Here is an 18,041-nt window from a genome sequence, read left to right as displayed (position 1 = left end):
TGGTAATGTGGGGGTGAGGTAGTAGTAGGGGTGGAGGTGTGTGGGGGTGTGAGGTGGGTAGGTAGGGGTGTGAGGTGGTGGGGTGTGAGTGTGTGTGAGGTAGGGGTGTGAGGTGTTGGTAGGGTGTGAGAGTGTGTGGTAGGGGGTGAGGTGTGTTTGGGTGTGAGGGTGTGGGGTGTGAGGTGTGTGGAGTAGGTAGGGGTGTGAGGTGTGTGGGGGTGTAGGGGTTGTGCAGAGTCTAAAGGTGAAGCAGGGGCAGGTGACACTAACCCCCATCAGCACCAGGGCTTCAGCCTGGCCTCCTCTGTCTGGGAAGGTGAAGGTCATCTCGTCCCCGTCAAAGTCAGGCGGTGTACGGCGATGCACACACAAGCTCGTTGAACCGGAACGTTCTGGAGGCTTCACTTGGCCTTCAGGGACAGACAAAAGATGAATACAATAATGATTTCATTGAGATCTGCCTTGGAAAATAAAACTTATCTGATTACACCCAAAACAGTAACAGCTACACGACAAGGCATCTCTAAAACCAGTACAGCTACACGACAAGGCAGCTCTAAAACAGTTAACAACTACACGACAAGGCAGCTCTAAAACATAACCAACTACACGACAAGGCAGCTCTAAAACAAGTAACAGCTACACGACAAGCCAGCCTCTAAAACATAACAACTACACGACAAGTCAGCTCTAAAAACAGTAACAAATCTACACGACAAGGCAGCTCTTATCGAGTAACAACACCGACAGATGCAGCTCTGAGAACGAGTAACAAAACTACACGACAAGGCACCTTCTTAAAACAGTAACAACTACACGACACGACAGCTCTAAAACAGTAAACAACTACACGACAAGGCAGCTCTAAAACATAACAACTACACGACAAGCAGCTCTAAAAACAGTAACAAAACTACACGACAAGGCAGCTCCTTAAAACAGTAACAGCTACACCGGACAACAGCTCGAAAACAGTACAACTACACACCAAGGCAGCTCTAAAACAGTAAAACAAACTTACACGACAAGCACAGCTCTAAAACAGGAACAACTACACGACAAGGCAGCTCAAACAGTAACAAACTACACACAAGGCAGCTCTAAAACGGTAACAACTACACACAAGGCAGCTCTAAAACAAAGTAACAACTACACGACCAAGAGCTCTAAAACATAACAGCTTACAGACAAGCGCAGCTCTAAAAACATAACAAAGCTACACGACAAGGCAGCTATAAACAGACAACCCCCAACATACATCAACACAAAATCCCCAACGTCTAAACAGGGATTTCTCTTCCTGTCTACACGTTGCCATGATCAGCGACGTTTGATTAACACGACAGTTCCAGACTGAAAAGCCGACGTGAAGGACGGGTACGAGAGAGAGCGAGAAGAGAGCGAAGACAGAGACAGAGAGACAGAACGAGAGGACAGACAAGAGGAACAGAGAGACGAGACAGAGAGACGAGACAGAGACAGAGAGAGAGAGAAGAGAAGAGAGAGACGAGACAATGATAGAGAGAGAGAAGAAGAGAGAGAGAGAGAGAGGAGAGAGAGAAGAGAGAGAAGAGAGAGAGAGACAGAATGAGAGAGACAGAGAGAGAGAGAGAGGACAGAAAGAGACAGAGAGAGAGACAGAGAGAGAGACAGAGAGACAGAGGAGAGAGAACTCACAATATGAGCCATGATGCTGAGTTTGGGTAGAGAGGGCTGCCGGTTGAAAGAGGACGATGTCTCCATCGGCAGTTGTCTCCTCCACCACGGTTCTCCAAACCTCAGCTCCTGGGCCATCTTCTCTCGCGTTCCCGTACTTCAGAACCTAAACACACACAACACACACCACCAGGGAATACTCTTAGAACACTACACCAAACATGTGGTTCATACAAGTGTCAGTTTAGTGGGTAGGCCTATAACCACAGTTTCAGTTTAGTGGTAGAACCTATAACCACAAGTTTCAGTTTAGTGGTAGGCCCGTAACCACCGTTATCAGTTTAGTGGTAGGCCAGAACCACAGTTTTCAGTTTAGTTGTAGGCCTATAACCACAGGTCAGTTTAGTGGTGGCCTGTACCACAGTTTCAGTTTAGTGGTAGGCCTGTAACCACAGTTTCAGTTTAGTGGTGGCCTGTAACCAGTTTCAGTTTAGTGGTAGGCTTAACCACCAGTTTCAGTTTAGTGCGTAGGCCTGTAACCACAGTTTCAGTTGAGGTGTAGCCCGTAACACAGTTTCAGTTTAAGTGGTAGGCCGATTAACCACAGTTTCAGTTTAGTGGTAGGCCTGTAACCACAGTTTCAGTTTAGTGGTAGGCCTTTAACCATTTCAGTTTAGTGGTAGGCCTGTAACCACATTTTCAGTTAGTGATAGGCCTATAACCAGCAGTTTCAGTTTAGTGGTAGGCCTAGTAACCACAGGTTCAGTTTAGTGGTAGGCCTGTAACCACAGTTTCAGTTTAGTGGTAGGCCTGTAACCACAGTGTTCAGTTTGGTGGTAGCCTTGAACCACAGTTTCAGTTGAGTGGTAGGCCCGGTAACCACAGTTTCAGTTTAGTGGTAGGCCTGTAACCACAGTTTCAGTTTAGGGGTATATGTCCTGTAACCAGTTTCAGTTTAGTGTAGCCTGTAACCCACGTTTCAGTTATTGGTAGGCCTTATACACAGTTTCAGTTGAGTGGAGGCCCGTAACCACAGTTTCAGTTTAGTGTAGGCCTATAACCACAGTTTCAGTTTAGTGTAGCTATAACCACAGTTTCAGTTTTAGTGGTAGGGCCCGTGAACCACATTTCAGTTAGTGGGTTAGGCCCGGTAACCACAGTTCAGTTTAGTGGGTAGGGCCGTAACCACAGTTTACAGTTTAGTGTAGGCCTTGTAACCACAGTTCAGTTTAGTGGTAGGCCTGTAACCAGTTTCAGTAGTGGTAGCCCGTAACCAGTTTTCAGTTTAGTGGGTAGGGCCCTTAACCACAGTTTCAGTTTAGTGGTAGGCCCGTAACCACAGTTTCAGTTTGAGTGGTAGGCCCGTAACCACAGTTTCATTTAGTGGTAGGCCTGTAACCAACAGTTCAGTTTTAGTGGAGCCCCGTAACCACAGTTTCAGTTTTAGTTGGTAGGCCCGTAACACAGTTTAGTTTAGTGGGTAGGCCCGTAACCAACAGTTTCGTTAGTGGTAGCCCGTAACCACAGTTTCAGTTTAGTGGTAGGCCTGTAAACCCCAGTTTCAGTTTTAGTGGTTAGGCCTATAACCACAGTTTCAGTTTAGTGGTAGCCTGTAACCACAGTTCAGTTTAGCGCTAGGCCTATAACCACCAGTTTCATTTTAGTGGTAGACCGTAACCACAGTTTCAAGTTTAGTTGCGTAGACCAATGGTAACCACGTTTTCAGTTTAGTGGGTAGGCCTGTAACCACAGTTTCGTTTAGTGGGTTAGGCCCGAACCATGTTTCAGTTTATGGTATGCCGTAACCAGCAGTTCAGTTTAGTGGTAGGCCTCATAACCACAGTTTCAGTTAGTGGTAACCCGTAACCACAGTTTCAGTTTAGTGGTAGGCCCGTACCCACAGTTTCAGGTTTTAGTGGTAGGCCCGTAACCACAGTTTCAGTTTTAGTGGAGCCTGTAACCCCAGTGTCAGTTTGTAGCCAATATAACCACAGTTCAGTTTTAGCGGTAGCCGTAACCACAGTTTCAGTTTAGCGGTAGGCCTGTAACCCCACAGTTTCATTTTAGTGGGGTAGACCTGTAACCACAGTTTCAGTTTATGGTAGGCCTGTAACCACAGTTTCAGTTTAGTGGTAGGCCCTTGAACCACAGTTTCAGTTATGGTAGGCCTGTTAACCACAGTTTTCAGTTTAGTGGTAGCTGTAACCACAGTTTCAGTTTAGTCTGGTAGGCCCGTAACCCACAGTTTCAGTTTAGTGGTAGGCCCGTAACCAGTTTCAGTTTAGTGGTAGCCTGTAACCACAGTTTCAGTTGAGTGTAGGCCTGTAAACCCACAGTTTCAGTTGAGTGGTAGGCCTGTAACCACCTTTCAGTTTAGTGGGTAGGCTGTAAACCACAGTTTCAGTTATGGGAGACCTATAACCACAGTGTTCAGTTTAGTGGTAGGCCTTAAACCCACAGTTCAGTTAATGGTAGGCCGTAACCACAGTTTCAGTTTAGTGCTAGGACCTGTAACCACAGTTTCAGTTTAGTGGTTAGACCTGTAACCCACAGTTTCAGTTTAGTGGTAACTGGAACCACAGTTTCAGTTTAGTGGTAGGCCTGAAACCACTAGTTTCAGTTTAGTGTACTGTAAACCACAGTTTCAGTTGTAGTGTAGGCCCGTAACAGTTTCAGTTTGGTGTAGGCCTGTAACCACAGTTTCAGTTGAGTGGTAGCCTGTAACCAACAGTTTCAGTTGATGTAGGCCTGTACCACAGTTTCATTGATGTAGGCCTGTAACCACAGTTCAGTTGAGTGGTAGGCCTTAACCACAGTTTCAGTTTTAGTGGTAGGCCGGTAACCACAGTTTCAGTTATAGTGTATAGACCTATTAACCACATTTCAGTTAGTGGTTATGCCTGTAACCACAGTTTCATTAGTGGCTAGGCCGTGTAACCACATTCAGTTAATGGTAGGGCCTGTAACCACAGTTTCAGTTTAGTGGTAGACCTGTAAACCACAGGTTTCAGTTTAGTGTAGGCCTGTAAACCACAGTTTCAGTTAGTGGTGCTTAGACCTGTTAACCACAGTTTCAGTTTAGTTTAGGCCTAACCATAGTTCATTTAGGTGTAGGCCCGTAACCACAGTTTCAGTTTAGGGGTAGGCCCGTAACCACAGTTTCAGTTTAGTGGTAAGGCCCGTAACCACAGTTTTCAGTTTTAGTGGTAGCCTGTACCACAGTTTCAGTTTAGTGGTAGGCCCGTAACCACAGTTTTCAGTTTTAGTGTAGGCCCTAACCACAGTTCAGTTTAGTGGATAAGGCCCGTAACCCACAGAAAAATTTTTCAGTGTAGTGCTAGGCCCGTAACCACAGTTTCAGTTTAGTGGTTAGGCCGTAACCACCAGTTTCATTTGGTGGTAGCCAGTAACCCACAGTTTCAGTTTTAGTGGTAGGGCCCATAACCACAGTTTCAGTTTAGTGGTAGGCCCAATAACCACAGTTTTCAGTTTAGTGTAGGCCCGTAACCCACAGGTGTCAGTTTAGTGGAGCCTGTAACCCACAGTTTAGTTTAGTGGTAGGCCCGAACCACAGTTTCAGCTTAGTGGTAGGCCTCTGTAACCACAGTTTTCAGTTTAGTGAGTAGGGCCTGTAAACCACAGTTTCAGTGGAAGTGGATAGCCTGTAACCACAGTTCAGTTTAGTGGTAGGCCAATAACCACAGTTTCAGTTTAGTGGGTAGGCCTGCAACCACAGTTTCAGTTTAGTGGTAGGCCAATAACCACAGTTTCGTTTTATGGTAGGCCGATAACCACAGTTGCAGCTTAGTGTAGGCCTGTAAACCACCAGTTTTCAGTTTAGTGATAGGCCTGTAACCACAGTTCAGTTGAATTGTTAGCCTGTAACACAGTTTCATTTTAGTGGTAGGCCAATAACCACAGTTTTCAGTTTAAGTGGTAGGGCCTTTGTAACCACAGTTTCAGTTACTGTGGTAAGGCCAATAACCACAGTTTCAGTTTAGTGGATAGGCCTGTAACCACAGTTCAGTTTAGTGGTAGGCCTGTAACCACAGTTTCAGTTTAGTGGTAGCCTGGAACCACAGTTTCAGTTTGAGGGTAGGCTGTAACCACAGTTTCAGTTTAGTGGTAGGCCATAACCACCAGTTTCAGTTTAGTGTAGGCCTGTAACCACAGTTTCAGTTTAGTGTTAGGCCTGTAACACAGTTTCAGTTTAAGTTGTAGGCCTGTAACCACAGTTTCAGTTTAGTGGTAGGCCTGTTAACCACAAGTTTTCAGTTTATGGTAGGCCCTGTAACCAGTTTTCCGTTGAGTGGTAGGCCTATAACCACAGTTTCAGTGAGGTGGTAGACCTATAACCACAGTTTCAGGTTTAGTGGTAGGCCTGTAACCACCAGTTTCAGCTAGTTTGTTAGGGCCTGTACCACAGTTTTCAGCTATGGTAGGCCTGTAACCACAGTTTCAGTTGAGTGGTAGGCCTTGTAAACCACAGTTTCAGTTTAGTGGAGAGGCCTGTAAACCACATTCAGTTTAGTGGTAGGGCCTGTAACCAGTGTCAGGTTATAGTAGCCTGTAACCACAGTTTCAAGTTAGTGGTAGGGCCGGTAACCACAGTTTCAGTTTAGTGGTAGCTGTAACCACAGGTTTCAGTTTTTAGTGGTAGGCCTGTAACCACAGTTTCAGTTTAGTGTAGGCCGTAACCAGTTTCAGTTAGTGGCTAGGCCTGTAACCAAAAGGATTGGCGACCCAACCAACAACATAATTGATTGTGATATGTGGTTGTTTTAGCTAATTTAGTTGACACTGGATAAGAGGCATCTATTAAAAAGGGGATACTGCGCGACAATGAAGTTCCATTATCTACTTCCCAGAGTCAGATGAAACTGCGTGTCCCAGTAAAACAGAACATTAAAACTGGGTGTCCCAGTAAACAAAGACATCTAAACTGGTGTCCCAGTAAACAGAGAACATTAAACTGGTGTCCCCAGTAAACAGAACATTAAACTGGTTTCCCAGTAAACAGGAGACATTGAAACGGGTGTCCCAGTAAAAACAGAGAGATATTAAACTGGTGTCCCAGTAAAGCAGAGATATTAAACTGGTGTCCCAGTAAACAGAGATATAAAACTTGTACCAACGGAGTTCATCTGACTGACCGAAGTAGCTAAAGGCCTTCAAGACAACAAAAAAGTATTCCCTTTAAAACGACCTAAAATGTATAAAAAAACAAAGAAGATACTCTATAAATGCTTCTAATAACTGAATGGGGTAAAACCTCAGCCAACGTTTTGCACATAGTGCCTTCTTCAACATTTTAAGGGGTGTGGGGCAGCTCATGCTTTTTAAATGACTTAATTAAACAGGTCCAATTAGAACTGTCCTGACCTCTTCATTGGCCGTGTGACGTTGCTGAATGAAGTTGGCTCCAGGGTGGTCCTCAGGACCGCTACGCACCAGCTTCCTCAGCATCTCCAAGTGCCTGGTCACCGTTGGGCGCACAACAGTTAAGAGTCACAGGTCATACAACAGGATCAGTGAAGACACTGTTGCAGTTTTACTTCTCAATGGTTAAAGACAGCTGGAAAACGCACTCAACCTCCCTGTGTTCCATCCTGATTTGTGAAGCTCTATGTAGTGCTTATAAACAAGTAAGTATTCTTATAAACATCAAACGAGTAAAATAACAATAGAGCTTATTGGATTTAGTTAAATCGCGATCATTGCAATATATAGAATTTGCTCCAATTGGACTTCACAAATGTTTTCATTAAAAAGCAGAAACACGAGTTACTATTAAACCCAAAATAGGTCTGATCAAAATGTTTCAAAGCATTTTCACCATAAAACAACACAAAAGTCTCTGTAAAAAACCCAATTTTCATGGCGCTAATTTTCCATATTTTGCCCAATGGTCAGGAGGCCACTCCCTCTTAACTGGATCCATGTTCTTCATCTGAACTAGTCACAAGCTGCTGCTACTAGGAACTGGGATCATTACGTCTTTTGACCTGAGAACTACCAACCAGAAAACAGTAGTTACATGGAATGGATGTCCCGTTCTTGAGTAAAATTCACGTGGGAAGTTAGTTGAATCAAGAGCATTCAGCCATGCATTGTAAACAATGTTTGCTAGCTACGCTACGTTAGCATTAAACTAGTTGCTACTTCGTAACAAAATGAATGTTTTTTTTGCTGTCATCTAAAGAAATGCCTGGGAATGTGTTATATAGTGAGAAGTGATCTGTACGGTTTCTCCAAAAACTGTTCTCAAGCTGTGCGCATTGCGAACCACAATAGAGACCAGACGGCCGCTACTGAGACCGATCACGAACATAAAGTGGCACACTGACAGTACACAGCATCAAGAGCGTGTTGCGTTTATAAGGTCCTTGCTGAAACACGTTGCGCTTGAAAAGGGTCTCGCGGGGTAAAGAAATGGAGAAGCGATTAAAAGCGCTTAAAAAGAAATGAACAGCATTGAAAAATGTTGAGTTTAACGCGGACAGCCCTAATTCTTATAAAGCCTTTATAAGTGTAAGTTAGTTGTGACCAATAAGAATCTTTACCTTCTCTGGGTAGGTCAGGATTTTTGGCCACGTGCACAGGGACACCAACCTCATCAATCCGCAGGTTGGGGTCCGGAGAGATGACCGTTCTCCCAGAGAAGTTCCACTCTCCTTCCCCGAAGGAGCTTTTCCACGGAATAGCCCTGAAGAGGACACCACGGACCATCAATAACTGAGTGTTCTCCAAATCCTTATCAATTGCCAAAGGCAGCAACAAGAGAATAACATTCCAAACTCTATAATTTGGGATTAATGGCTCTACATCAACTAGGCATGCTTTCGTTTCTGACCTCAGTCTGTGTAAATAAACTAAATTGTTTATGACCCCCAACCCACCCCCCCCAAAACACATGACATTGACATGAATTCAGTTCAACTATTAATAAAATACGATGGTAGGAGAATGACCACAGAACTAGAAATCATAATAATGACAACAGGTAACTATTAAATGATTTAGAATAAAAAATCACTATTTATATGAGCAGACCTTGTTTGCCCTTGAGTCTCTGAACGAAGCTCTCTGGTCCACTTCTTAGGGCATGTTGAGGGGGATGCCAGAGAGCTCACTGTTGATGTAGAGAGCACATTGCAGCTGGAGGAAGTCCCAGTCCTCCATGATCACTCGGGTCTTGGCCCCTGACAATACGGTGCTGTGGACGGCATGGGAACGGGCAGAACAATCATTCATCACTCAACATTCATTAGACAACAACAATAACAACATCAAACCACCTTATTTGTCTAATGTGAATTGGGAAATTATAACTTTTTTTTCTTGTGTTATTGCTTTCATAAAAAGGCAGAGGTTTCCTTAGCTGACCAACTAGTTAGTAATAGCCAACTGGGGCCCATGAGGTTTTCCTCAGCTGACCAACTAGTTAGTAATAGCCTACTGGGGCCCAGAGTTTCCTCAGCTGACCAACTAGTCAGTAATAGCCTACTGGGCCCCAGAGGTTTTCCTAGCTGACCAACTAGTTAGTAATTAGCCTACTGGGCACAGAGGTTTTCCTCAGCTGAGACAACTATTTAGTAATAGCCTACTGGAGCCCCAGAGGTTTTCCTCAGCTGACCAACTAGTCTAGAAAGCCTACTGGAGCCCAGAGTTTTCCTCAGCTGACCAACTAGTTAGTAATAGCCTACTGGAGCCCAGAGGTTTTCCTCAGCTGGACCAACTAGGTAGTAATAGCCAACTGGGCCCAGAGTTTTTCCTCAGCTGACCAACTATTAGTAATAGCCTACTGGAGCCAAGGTTTTCCCAGCTGACAATAGTTAGTATGCCTACTGGGCCCAGAGTTTTCCTCAGCTGACCAACTAGTTAGTAATAGCCTACTGGGGCCCAGAGGTTTTCCTCAGCTGACCAACTAGTTAGTAATAGCCTACTGGAGCCCAGAGGGTTTCCTGGTCAGTTCATGGAAAAACTCCCGGGCCGATTACTAAAACAATTAATCACAAATTCATTGACACTTCCTGCTACTGTCCCAATACCATTGAGCCACCTTCTCTATGACATCATACATGACAAAATGTAAATGTAATGTACCCACCTTCTTGATGACGTCATTGAGGAAGATGATCTCTGTGAGCTTCATGGTGAGGTCATCCTCGTTTAGTACCTGACTTGAGGTCTGAGATGACAGAGGGGCGGATGCAGATGGCGGGTACAGCAGACGGGTGAGGATGAGTCTGCAGGCTTACCTGCCTCAGGTTCATCAGGAGCAGGGGAATGTCCTCCGCTGGAATCCTCCTGAACAGGTTTCAACACCACCAGAGGACTCAGGTCTCCTGAAACCACAGGACATGAAGGTCAATCAGCATTAAAACCTTAAGGGTCAGTTTCCCAGATTCAGACAGACACATTGTGAAGAGGTTCAGCACCACATAGAGGACTCAGGTTCTCCGTCGGGGGTGAAAGACATGATCGGTCAGCATTAAAACCTTGTGACCCAGTTGGTAAGAAGAGTGTGGCCTAGTAATACCAGGGTTGTGGGTTCAATTCCGACAAGTATCCCATATACTAACCCTGTATAAACTCTGTACGTAAGTCACGCTAAGTGAAAAACATACAAAACAAACCATTACCTCATATGACCTCTACAAAGTAGACAAGTAAACTGTTAAAAAGTTGCCATAGTTGCCTTCAACGTGACTCACCTGAGCCCTGTAAGCAAGCCCTAGTTGCCTTTCAACGCTGACTCACCTGAGCCCTGTTAAAGGCAGCCCTAGTTGCCTTTCAACGGTGACTCACCTGAGCCCTGTTAAGCAAGCCCTCCACTTCTTTGTTGTGTCTATTGCGATATCGAATGAGTGAGAAAGTCTGATACTACAGGTCCACCACTTTCTTGGTTGTCTTGTATTTCTCTGGAGGATCTTTAGCAAGCCACACTTCTTCACTGGTCCTGTATGTGCAAGAACAAAGACATTATCAGTCACACCAACCACCACTTGGGCAATGCTTTTCGACTCAACTAAATTCAACTAAATTCAAATATAAACTTAATAATATGTATTTTGGCCCAAATGTCAAAATTGAACCGTAAACAGTCAAAGACTAAGCTATTGTTGTGATACCCTACCATTTAACGTGGACAATTGAGACACATTGTCCTTTTGCGGCATTTGTCGGATATCTTCTTCTTCATTCCTCTGTCTGGAGGTACGCTAGGCCTGCCTCTCAACACATCCATAAACTGTAGTTTCTCCTCTTTGGTCAACAGAGTGAAAAACACGTGCTTACAGATCATCTGGAGGGATACAACAATCACATGAATGTCATAATGGAACAATTTGAACAAAACAATAACATGATGTCATAATGAACAATTGAACAACAAAAACATCATGTTGCATAATGGGAACAATGTGAACAAAACAGTAACATGATGTCATAATGGGGCCAATTTGAACAACAATAACATGATGTCATAATCGGGCCACTTTGAACAACAATAACATAAGTTAAATGGAACAACAATCACATTGGGTGTTTCTCAATATGCCTACTACCGTGCTCCACACTCTCAATGCACGAGGACGTTTAGTATTCCTTGAGTACGTTCTTGTGAGACTAGAGTGTGGGAGAACACATAAAACATTCCATTTGAGCAGCACTCCCCCTACTGATTACCTCACGATGAGCAGCACTCCCCTACTTATACCTCACGCTGAGCAGGACTCTCCCTACTGTATTACCTCACGCTGAGCAGCACTCCCCCTTTACTGATTACTCACGCTGAGCAGCACTCCCCCTACTGTATTAACCTTCACGCTGCAGCAGCACTCCCCTAACTGTATTACTCACGCTGAGCCTACTCCCCCTACTGTATTACCTCACCGCTGAGCAGCACTCCCCCTACGTGTATTACCTCACGCTGAGCAGCACTCCCCCTACTGACTTACCTCACCTGTACAGCCACTCCCCTTACTGTATTACCGTCACGCTGAAGCAGCACTCCCCTACTGTATTACCTCACGCTGAGCAGCACTCCCCTACTGTAGTTACCTCACGCTGAGCAGCACTCCCCCTACTGTATTACCTCACCGCTGAGCAGCACGCCCCCTACTGTATTACCTCACGCTGAGCAGCACTCCCCCTACTGTATACCTCACGCTGAGCAGCACTCCCCTACTGTATACCTACCTGAGCAGCACTCCCCTACTGTATTACCTCAGCACTCCCCTCTACTGTAATTACTTCACGCTGAGCAGCACTCCCCCTACTGTATTACCTCACGCTGAGCAGCACTCCCCTACTGTATTACCTCACGCTGAGCAGCACTCCCCTACTGTATTACCTCAGCAGCAGTCCCCCTACTGTATTACCTCACGCGGCAGCACTCCCTCTACTGATTACCTCACGCTGAGCAGCACTCCCCCTACTGTATACCTCAGCACTGCCCCCTACGCATTACCTCACGCTGAGCAGCAACTCCCCCTACTGTATGACCTCAGCACTGCCCCCTACTGGCATTACCTCACCGCTTGAGCAGCACCTCCCGCCTACTGTATTACTCCCCTGAGCCGCAACTCCCCCTACTGTATTACCTCACGTCTGAGCAGCACTCCCCCTACTGTATACCTCACGCTGAGCAAGCACTCCCCTTCTGTATTTACCTCACGCTGAGCAGCACCCCGCTACTGTATTACCTCACGCGAGCAGCGACACCCCCTACTGTATTACCTCACGCTGAGCACACTCCCCCTACTGTAGTTACCTCACGCTTGAGCAGCACTCCCCCTACTGTATTAAACTCACGCTGAGCAGGACTCCCCTACTGATTACCTCACGCTGAGCAGCACTCCCCTACTGTATTACCTCACGCTGAGCAGACAACTCCCCCTACTGTATTACCCTCACGCTGAGCAGCACTCCCCCTCTGTATTACCTCATGCTGAGCAGCACTCCCCTACTGTATTACCTCACGCTGAGCAGCACTCCCCCCTACTGTATTACCTCACGCTGAGCAGCACTCCCCCTACTGTATTACCTCACGCTGAGCAGCACTCCCCCTACTGTATTACCTTCACGCTGAGCAGCCCCCCTCTACTGTATTACCTCACGCTGAGCAGCACTCCCCCTACTGTATTACCTCACGCTGAGCAGCACTCCCCCTACTGTATTACCTCACGCTGAGCAACACTCCCTCTACTGTATTACCTCACGCTGAGCAGCACTCCCCCTACTGTATTACCTCACGCTGAACAGCACTCCCTCTACTGATTACCTCACGCTGAGCAGCACTCCCCTACTGTATTACCTCACGCTGAGCAGCACTCCCCCTACTGTATTACCTCAGCTGAGCAGCACTCCCCCTACTGTATTACCTCACGCTGAGCAGCACTCCCCCTACTGTATTACCTCACGCTGAGCAGCACTCCCTCTACTGTATTACCTCATGCTGAGCAGCACTCCCCCTACGTATTACCTCACGCTGCACCTCCCCATTCACTGAACCTTCTTCCAGCCAGGACAATGACAACAATAGAGACCAAACAAGATATATACAAAGCAAACATTTTACTTCATAACTACCATCTAAATATGTGTGAATCATTGTAATCTAGCTAGCCAGCTAGTTAGTTAGTTAAACAGGGGAAAACTGACATAAAACCAATGTTATCCAAGGTAGATAGATGTCAATTCTTTGGGCTATCTGGCTAGCTACTACTGTTAGCTATATTGAGTTACTACTAGCTTGCTAGTATAGTGCGTATGTTATCATGTGTTTGTATGCATGGTCTGTGCCTATGTTTGTGTTGCATTTTGAGAAACACCCATTATGTCCTAACGGGCCAGCTTGAACAACAATCACATTGTTTCTAACGGGCCAGCTTGAACAACAATCACATGATGTTCTAACGGGCCAGCTGAACAACAATCACATGATGTCTAAGGGCCAGCTGAACAACAATCACATGATGTTCTAACGGGCCAGCTTGAACAACAATCACATGATGTTCTAACGGGCCAGCTTGAACAACAATCACATGATGTTCTAACCGGCCAGCTTGAACAACAATCACATGATGTCTAACGGGCCAGCTTGAACAACAATCACATGATGTTCTAACGGGCCAGCTTGAACAACAATCACATGATGTTCTAACGGGCCAGCTTACAACAATCACATGATGTTCTAACGGGCCAGCTTGAACAACAATCACATGATGTTCTAACGGGCACAGGCTTGAACAACAATCACATGATGTTCTAACGGGCCAGCTTGAAAAACAATCACATGATGTTCTAACCGGCCAGCTTGAACAACAATCACATGATGTTCTAACCGGCCAGCTTGCAACAACAATCACACGATGTTCTAACGGGCCAGCTTGAAACAACAATCACATGATGTTCTAACGGGCCAGCTTGACACATCACATGATTTCTAACGGGCCGCTTGAACAACAATCACATGATGTTCTAACGGGCCAGCTTGAACAACAATCACATGATGTTCTAACGGGCCAGCTGAACAACAATCCACATGATGTTCTAACGGGCCAGCTTGAACAACAATCACATGATGTTCTAACGGGCCAGCTTGAACAACAATCACACGATGTTCTAACGGGCCAGCTTGAACAACAATCACGTGATGTTCTAACGGGCCAGCTTGAACAACAATCACATGATGTTCTAACGGGCCAGCTTGAACAACAATCACATGATGTTCTACGGGCCAGCTTGAAACAACAATCACATGATGTTTAACGGCCAGCTTGAACAACAATCACACAATGTTCTAACGGGCAGCTTGAACAACAATCACATGATGTTCTAACGGGACCAGCTTGAACAACAATCACATGATGTTCTAAACGGCCAGCTTGAACAACAATCACATGATGTTCTAACGGGCCAGGCTTGAACAACAATCACATGATGTTCTAACAGGCCAGCGGCCAGCTTGAACAACAATCACGTGATGTTCTAACGGGCCAGCTTGAACAACAACTAACCGGCCAGCTTGAACAACAATCACATAGCAAGAGTCAAAGAAGTAACTATGATAATTTAATCAGGATGATCAAGGTTGTGTTGTAGGCTACACAGTGTGCAGTACAGTAATGTCATATTTAGTTTGCCACGTTGGAGAGAGAATAAGAAGATGAATATGTACAGATAACTACCATAAATAAAGGAAACAACAAAGTGGGCGTTGGGCACCACGAGTCGCCAGAACAGCTTCCCCCTTGGCATAGATTCTACAAGTGTCTGGAACTCTATTAGAGGGATGCGACACCCTTCTTCCAGGAGAAATTCCACCAGTTGGTGTTTTGTTGAAGGTAGAGGAAAAGTGCCACTCCAGAATCTTCCATAAGTGTTCAATTGGGTTGAGATCTGGTGACTGAGACACACCCTTTTAAACCCTCTGTGTTCCTTTGAGACCCCTCTTTCAAAGTCACTGACATCTCTTCTTCTAGACATGGGAGCCAAGATAATGGGCAACTGAGTATTTTTTAATACATGACCCTAAGCATGATGGGATGTTAATTGCTTAATTAACTCAGGAACCACACCTGTGTTGGAAACACCTGCTCTCTATACATCCTACTTTGTCCTCCTCATTTACTCAAGTGTTTCCTTTATTTTGGCAGTTACTGTTATAGTGAACTTGCCTGTAGGATTCCAATGATGGCTTTGAAATAGCCCACATGAAAACAGGGCATCTCCAGGTCCAGATATCCATAGTGTCCCAGACAGTCTGCCAGGTTCTTCCCACACGTCTCACATGGACGATCCTTCTCACTGGTGCCCTGGAATATAACATGACAGTTGGGTCACAACCACCAATAGAGAATGCCAAGGAGTTTGCAAAGCTGTCATAAAGGCAAAGGGTGGCTATTTGAWGAATCTCAAATATAACATATATTTTGATTTGTTTAACAYTKTTTTGGTTACTACATGATTCCATATGTGTTATTTCAAAGTTGATGTCTTCAYTATTATTCTACAATGYAGAAMATAGTAAAAATAAAGAAAAACTCTGTAATGAGTAGGTGTTCTAAAACTTTTGACCGGTAGTGTACCATGTGATGGTCCAGTACTCCATAGGGTGGTGTGTGTGTGTGTTCACGTGTGTGTGTGTGTATGTACACGTGTCAGCCCTACCATGCGATGGTCCAGTACTCCATAGGGTGGTGGTGTGTGTGTGTGTGTACACGTGTCAGCCCTACCATGTGATGGTCCAGTACTCCATAGGGTGGTGGTGTGTGTGTGTGTGTACACGCGTGTCAGCCCTACCATGCGATGGTCCAGTACTCCGTATGGTAGAGGAGTATGGCTGGTGTCCTGGCTGTACAGGTTCTTACTGACCACCTGGATATGAGCCTGCTGTCTCATCTGCTCAGCCGACTTCATCCCAAAACAGATGTGGCTTCTGTTGACATAAATGGAATAGRTAGCCMACTCAGCATAKGGGTTAAATTAGACACTGTCTAGTAGGTCAACTAGCAAATAGGTCCTACCCAAGCAAGRACTGCCWATGATAACAAGCTATAGTTTAGGGGTCAATTGAGAGTCATTTGTAAAGCATGGTCAGCATTGCCTTGCTGGATGTCTACTTGAGGCTACTTCGTAGTTGATTGGAATGCAGATTCCTCGCTACACGTCATGCGTTTACCATGTTCTTAGCAAGAGTGTCWGTGGTCATGGCAAGACGAGTTCGATATCCTGCCACATTAGCCAGGTGGGGATGTGATGTGGTATGATTGTTTGTTTARCTAGCTAGCTTTCTAAAACGTGTTACCGGCATTGCTGACCCTGTTCAATCAATGATGCAATTGCAAAAAGCTAGCTAGCTATGAAAAGCAAGCTCATGTGACAAATTGCAAGCTGCTTTAGGCAATTATTTTACGAACAATACTCATAGCTAGAGGGCTGGGGGAAATATTAGTGGCTAATGGCTAACAGCAAGCTAGCTAGCTAACTGGACATACTTACATTTTTTTGGCCACATCGGTCTCTCTAAACTGCTCTTTCACCATCGTGACTTCTGTTTGCCCCCGCCAATCTCCGGCAGAAATACCGATCTAGGATAAGATCCCGCACATAAACTGTTATTTTCTACACTGTTGTTTACGCTAAACGTGATATACAGTCATCACACTGTTACTTGTCGTTCCCATTTCCCATGTTGTAGCTAGAAATGCTGCCACTGCAATGTGATACAACGTGAACCATGAATTCATATGACAACGACATGCACACATCCGGTTCAAGAGCGCCCCATGAACGATAGTGAGGTTATTCATCAGCAACTGCCCTCTAGTGGGCTAAATAATTACTACATAAACATTGAGGAAACGGRTGCAGAATTACATTTCCACTAGATGTCACTCGTAGCTACATGGATTAACARATAGGCTACTAACTACTACATGTTCCTAGCCTAAATCTGTCTCAAAAATCAGTATGGACTTTTTTTAACCTCCTCTAGTGCGGGAGAGGGGACACATGGGASTTGTAGTTTTAAGTGGGAAGAAACATTTAAAACGGTAAACAATAATATAAGCCATTTAGCAAACACTTTTATCCAAAGCCACTTAGTCCTGTGTGGCYCMGTCCGTAGAACATAGCGCTTGCGAACGCCAAAAGTCCCGCGGGAACCACCCATATGTAAGTGTACAATGCAACATGTCATTTACATGACATAACAATAAGCCCTTTGTTCCAGTGTAATTACCAATAAAGTAAGTTCAGTACTATGTACTGTTATTACATGCAGTAAATCTACCACTTTAGTTTCCACCTTTCCCAAACMTAGGCCTCTCCCATKATTTAATTGAAGAACAGCTCCMGAGTGGCGCAGCGGTCTAAGTCACTGAATCTCAGTGCAAGTGGCGTCACTATTGTACCTGGTTTGAATCAAGGCTGTATCACATCCGGCCGTGATTGGGAGTCCCACAGGGCAGCGCACAATTGGCCCAGCGTCATCCGGATTTGACTTGCCTAGTTAAATAAAGGTTATATTAAAAAAAMAAACAAMAAAAAAACAGAACTAGCAATGGTAAGAGCTGTAATAAATTATATCACAAATGTCAACCTCTTTATTCATTTTGTCCCTGTAGAGGAACACTTTTTTTGGGCTGCGGATAACCTTTTTATAATGTTTATTTTTATAACCATCTGACGGTCGACCAGGAAACAGAGGGTTCTTCATTACACTGTCCAAAGTGAAAATACAGTATACAAGTTAATGTATATTTAGAGCTGAATTAAGGCTGTTGTGGAAAACTCGATCCAAAGATTTAGACAGAGACTAATTTAAGGTATAATAGTGAATCTTTAATACAGGCAGCTGCAAGGTAGACGTGTCT

General features: G+C 45.0%; 1 protein-coding gene and 1 pseudogene across 1 annotated transcript in view; both read right to left on the bottom strand.

Moving 5' to 3' along the window:
• The window catches only part of LOC112076775 (DNA-directed RNA polymerase III subunit RPC1-like), a gene marked incomplete at its 3' end in the record, with an annotated part of 6,035 nt that extends 5,708 nt beyond the window's left edge, over positions 1-327 (bottom strand). Inside the window, 1 exon segment of the mRNA XM_070441454.1 lies at positions 271-327. Coding sequence (XP_070297555.1) covers positions 271-327 — 57 coding nt within the window.
• Positions 328-401: 74 nt separating this feature from the next.
• On the bottom strand, positions 402-16,939 carry LOC112076776 (DNA-directed RNA polymerase III subunit RPC1-like; annotated as a pseudogene).
• Between the last annotated feature and the right edge of the window lie 1,102 nt (positions 16,940-18,041).

This window comes from Salvelinus sp. IW2-2015, unplaced genomic scaffold, assembly GCF_002910315.2.
Source record: "Salvelinus sp. IW2-2015 unplaced genomic scaffold, ASM291031v2 Un_scaffold4023, whole genome shotgun sequence".
In the NCBI taxonomy this organism is placed as follows: domain Eukaryota; kingdom Metazoa; phylum Chordata; class Actinopteri; order Salmoniformes; family Salmonidae; genus Salvelinus; species Salvelinus sp. IW2-2015.
This window is presented reverse-complemented; position numbering and strand designations above follow the sequence as displayed.